Source organism: Apium graveolens, chromosome 4 (assembly GCF_009905375.1).
Source record: "Apium graveolens cultivar Ventura chromosome 4, ASM990537v1, whole genome shotgun sequence".
Lineage (NCBI taxonomy): Eukaryota > Viridiplantae > Streptophyta > Magnoliopsida > Apiales > Apiaceae > Apium > Apium graveolens.
The window spans coordinates 99829932-99835027 of NC_133650.1; the positions used below are offsets into that span (position 1 = coordinate 99829932).

At 34.1% G+C, this 5096-nt stretch overlaps 1 protein-coding gene across 1 annotated transcript; it reads left to right on the top strand.

Annotated features, from left to right (window-relative positions):
• The first annotated feature begins 3513 nt into the window (after positions 1-3513).
• On the top strand, positions 3514-4703 carry LOC141718784 (uncharacterized). The gene is made up of 6 exons (XM_074521168.1): positions 3514-3713; positions 3805-3978; positions 4083-4179; positions 4285-4344; positions 4428-4526; positions 4608-4703. Exons 1-6 carry the CDS (start codon positions 3514-3516, stop codon positions 4701-4703), a joined length of 726 nt encoding a protein of 241 aa, XP_074377269.1.
• Positions 4704-5096: the final 393 nt, after the last annotated feature.

Consider the following 5096-nt stretch of genomic DNA (forward strand, 5'->3'; position numbering starts at 1 on the left):
ATTTGGGTATGAAGGTAGTGCAGTATAACTGATGTTTTTTTATTTATACTTAGGGTTTATTTATGATCTGGGTTTATATTTTCTTTTAAATTGAACATCGATTGGGGTATTGATATGCATCCACTTATTTTTGTGATTTGGGTATGATGGTAGTGTAGTATAACTGATGTTTTTTATTTATACTTAGGGCTTATTTATGATTTGGGTTTATTTTTTATGCCTTGAATGTGATGTTTTTTGGGATTATGAAATCTGATTAGGGTTTATTTAATAAGTTAATGTGTTTATATTTTGGGTTGTGAAAGTTGTAGATTTAGGTTTATTTCTCTGAAGTGATGTTTTTTTCGGATTGTGAAAGTGGTCGATTAGGCTTAATTTTTTTGTCTTGAATGTCATGTCTTTTGGGATGTGAAAGTTTAGGAAAGTCATGTGTTAGATTGTGTTGCCGTATGACTGTCTTACTGAGGGGAATCACGGGTTTGCCTATGCTTGATTGCTTCTCAACTATCAATATGTATTATGTGTATAATGCAGAAGAAATGAAAACATTTTAGGTGCATTAATAGAGATGCCACATGAGTGTCCTTAGCACCTCCATTAATATAATTGTATTCAACTGATATTCATGTAGTTTTTTGGCTTTGTGTGAAGCAATTAGATTAAACTTAATGTTTTAAGTGCAGATTAATTATGGCGTCTTCAAGAAAAACAAAATTTGATCCTCGTAGAACTAGTGAAAACCTTATCAAGGCACTAAAAAAGAACAAGGCAGATGTAAAGAAAAAGACAGAGGATCTAAAAATGAGCAAGGCGGTTAAGTTCACACCTGTAAAGAACAAGACAGAGGAACAAAAAATGAGCAAGCCGATTCAGTCTGAACCTATGAAGAACAAAACAGAGGAACTAAAAATAAAGGCAGGGGCTCCAGAAAAGAACAAGGCGGTGTCTGAACCTGTGAAGGAAAAGCCAGTGGAGTCTTGCCTTCTGAATTCATCCCCTGAATCAGTAAAGAAGAATGGAATTTCTAAGAACCTAAAAAGCAAATTATCTAGAAAAAGGAAACGAGTGGAAGAAACAACAACCAAACAAGAGGGACTTAAGCTTCTAAAACACGGAGCAGTTACGATGAATAGGATTGTTAGGCGTAAGATGCTGGGAATTAAGCTTGAGGTGTTATTTAATAAAAAGGGTGAGCCATACGGGGATGCTGCTAAAGAAATGCAGTCTTATATTGGGGTTCTTGCTAGAACAAAAGCCCCGATATGGTATGACAGTTGGTTACGTGTTCCGGTAGAAAGAAAAAAACAAGATTTGGGATTGTGTGCAGGTAAAAGAAGTTGCATCTACAAAACCAACTAAGAATTTTACTTGTGTTAAATTATGACTGCCTATTGTAGTTAACACACATGTAATCATAAAATTGTTTATTTATGTACGTAGATGGCATACATTGTACCACCATCATCACGAAAGCTTGTTCCGCAATCGGCATGCCAAAAATGGAGGGAGTTTAAAAGTCGTTTAACAACCGAATATATCATTCCTAATAAAGATCAACCTGAGTTGTTAAAGTTTCCTTCGGCTGACTACTCCTTTATTGAGAAGGCACACTGGGATATTTTTCTTTCAGGCCATCTAACTGATGAATTTTTAGTGAGTTTTTAGCATAGGTAATTAGCAAAACAAACTATGTTGCTAACATTTATGTGTTTTTTTCTCCAAGGACATCCACGAAAAAGAGAAACTAAGGAGGAGTCTGAATTTATATCCACATTGTATTTCTCGAAAGGGCTATTCTAACCTAGAGCATGAAATGGTTAGTTCTCATGAAACATATTTCTTTCACGCGTACATCATATAATTTTTTTCAATTCTTTTGTTTCGATAATATTGTATAATATTTTAAACATGTTCACACAGATGGAGACTCAAGCTGACCCTGAAATGGAGATAGATAGATCAGATAGCTGGATTCGTGCAAGGAAATATAAAGATGGAAACTTCAAGTCAGAAGCAGTTAAAGAAATTGCTCAGGCGATTGTAAGTTTTTATTTCTGTTATTAATATATTCTTTTATCACCAAATATCTATTTTGTTGGTTAATTACTTCTATTATTTATCAAAGTTTTAGGGGAAAATGAAACAAAGAGTTAGTGAAGGGGAGGTGACTGTGGAAGGCAGTGATGATATCTTGACCAAGGTGCTTGGTAGCCCTGAACACAGAGGACGGGTGCATGGACAAGGGCGCTTTGTGAAGCAGTCTACATACTTTCATCTTCCAAGGCAGAAGAAGACATGTAGGACAATAAAGGAGAGGATTCAAGAGATTCAGAAATTTATGAAAGAAGAGACAGAAAGGATAGTTGAAAAGCAAGATGTCTTTTGGGCTGGAGAGTTTCAAAAGGTGAAAGCTTGTATAGGACGGAAGCTTATTGAAACTGGGTTAAGTCCAAATATTGGATCTCAACAAGGAAGTTGTTCCAAGGGAGCACATGACATTCTGAAGGACTTTGATTTGTAAGGTGTAAAGAAAAAACTGGATCTCATTCAAAATGTGGGTATCGGTAAGGAAACACATATTGAAGAACATATTCAGGAGAAACCTTGGTGGATGGCGATGAACATATTCAGGAACATGGCAAGGCTCTCAAGGTTGTTGATGCTGAGGATAATCAAATGTTGGTTAAGGATATGTGTCTGGAACCTAATAATGAGGAGGTGTTGGAGGTTAAAGGATGCACAGAATAGGAATTAGCAATTGGCTCCCCAACAAATATCGTTGTTTATGCAACAGTTGATACTAAGTGTCAGGTTCTTCATGGGAAACAACTGGAAAAAGAAAATGTACGGGTCTCAATCACTTGTGTACTCCAAGGATCTGAAAAGATTCCCTTCCCAATCCAAGATGAGATCGTGACGGTGGAACAAGTTGTGGGAACATATATTGCATGGCCGAGAAACCTCATAATGGAAGTGAAGACAAGCGCTGCTGCAGTGAAAGGAAGTCCAAAGGTTAAATTTTCTCTATATATATATGCAAGTATATTTTTAAACTTAGTAATCTAATTTTTACAATATCGGGTCTATATATAGGTAAGTTTTTGTGATATTGTTTCTCATGTTTAGGTTGAATAATTGTTTGGTTCAGTTTTATATATAATAATTTTTTCCCTTATTTCAGTGTTGATTTTGTGGTGGTTGTCATATATTTATTTTTGTTAAAATGTTGGAAATAGGTTTGATAATTAAATTAATAATGATGTAATTTTTAATTTATTACGTATTAATGAATTAAATCTGTTTATATTATAATTCTTTTGAAACTTATGTTGTTTTTAAAAGTACATAATAAAAACATAATTTAGATTTTCAATTACTTAACATGTCAACTTTCTTTAACTTTGCATTCTCTATTTTCTTTTTATATTTTCAATTCAGGGAGGCTAGAAAACTACTGGGAAAAAATGGAAGAAGGTAATAGATTGTGTCCCGGAACCAGAGTATGTATTGGACATGGGTGCGAATTACCCCCCTATTTTGAAACGTCTGTGGCTTTGGGAAAAAAATGCCCTGGCTGATGGACAAGTAAACTCTTTTTTTCTATGCCAAGAAGCTTTTGGAGTAACTGCTAAGAAGGCACTGTTTTTATCGGATGTGCACGCTTTGTGCTCTGGGGGTGAGATATCAGGGTCAACCATTTGCATTTTTATCAAGTAAGCGTAGTTCTAAAGTTTTGTTGCCTTTATGAATACTTATTGAGTTTTTTTTGAATTTGTCATAATCTGTATCTTCAATTTTTAACAGTTTATTGCAAGAGAATTTGAAAAAGCGCAAGATGGTTGACATGATAACGTTTATTGATCCTGGGATGATAAGCGCACTTGGTTGTGGTAGTCCAGGAGAGAGGTCAAAATCCTTATCTATCAGATTCAGGATTGCTAAACCAGGACAAATTTTCCTGGTACCATATAATGCTGTGTTAGTACTTGTTATAATAAATAATATATTCCTTACTTAAAGATTGTTTTTTTTATCATCATCTCTATATGTTATTGTAAATTTTGTTGTTCATAAATTATCAGGAATCACTGGACGCTCACGGCTATAAATCCAGATTCACAAACTGTTTACCACATGGACCCATTGAAGCGCAGGATTATAACTGAAGAACGGACAGAAGTGATTGACAAGTGAGTACAATATTAAAATTTTATTTCAACTACAATCACTTTAATAATTAAATACAAATATGACTTACGATTGATATATATTATATTGTCGTAGTGCCATCAAACTCTACCAGGAAAAAGCAAAGAAGTTTTTAAAGAAGAAAATATCTGGGGGGTAAATATAGTATATTTTATCGATTTCTCTATTTTACAAGAATAGTGTAGCTAGACATATATAAAGTTTTTAATGTTCTCCAGGGAGTACCTGTCCAAACTGGGAACAAAGATAGTGGTTTGTTTATAATGGGTTACATGAAAGAGATTTGTGCCGATATGGAATTAAAATTTCATGAGAAGGTAATGTTATAGTTATCTTTCTTTTTTCTATATCCAAGTGTATTGTGGTAAATAAATATGATTTTTACATCCATGTTTCAGTGGTTACGCAGAAGCAACCTAAGTTATGGCATGAAAGAACTGAACGAGATAAGGACTGAATGGGAAAAGTACTTCATGAAGAAGCATGCCACTTGAACTTGCATACAATGCTGCTGGGTATTTTGAGTTGTGAACATATTTTGTGTTGAAATTTGGGAGTTCTAGTCATGGTAGTTAACTCTATTTAAACGTTGTTTCTAATTACTGGCATTTTTGTGGATATGTTCACCTGAAAATATTTTGCTTTCTACTTGAATGGTCTTTTTTGTTTAAGATAAAACTTGGTTATAAGTTGGTTCTTGGTTGCAATGGTTAAATATTGGTTTAGTGGATTCATGTAATGGAGGGTTGGTTGATTGTTGGTGTAATGGAAGGATTGATGGTTGATTGTTGGTGTAATGGTGACAATTTTCTTGTAATCTGAATGATGGTTTGGGTTTTAATTTTTATGGAATGTTCATTTATAATGTTGCTGTGTTTAATTTTAAT

Excerpts from the sequence above, each read along its gene's own strand:
- LOC141718784 (XM_074521168.1), top strand. The coding sequence starts at position 3,514 with ATGGGTGCGAATTACCCCCCTATTTTGAAACGTCTGTGGCTTTGGGAA. Across the intron at positions 3,714-3,804 it reads ACCATTTGCATTTTTATCAA|TTTATTGCAAGAGAATTTGA; the intron begins GTAAGCGTAGTT and ends AATTTTTAACAG. Across the intron at positions 4,180-4,284 it reads TAACTGAAGAACGGACAGAA|TGCCATCAAACTCTACCAGG; the intron begins GTGATTGACAAG and ends ATATTGTCGTAG.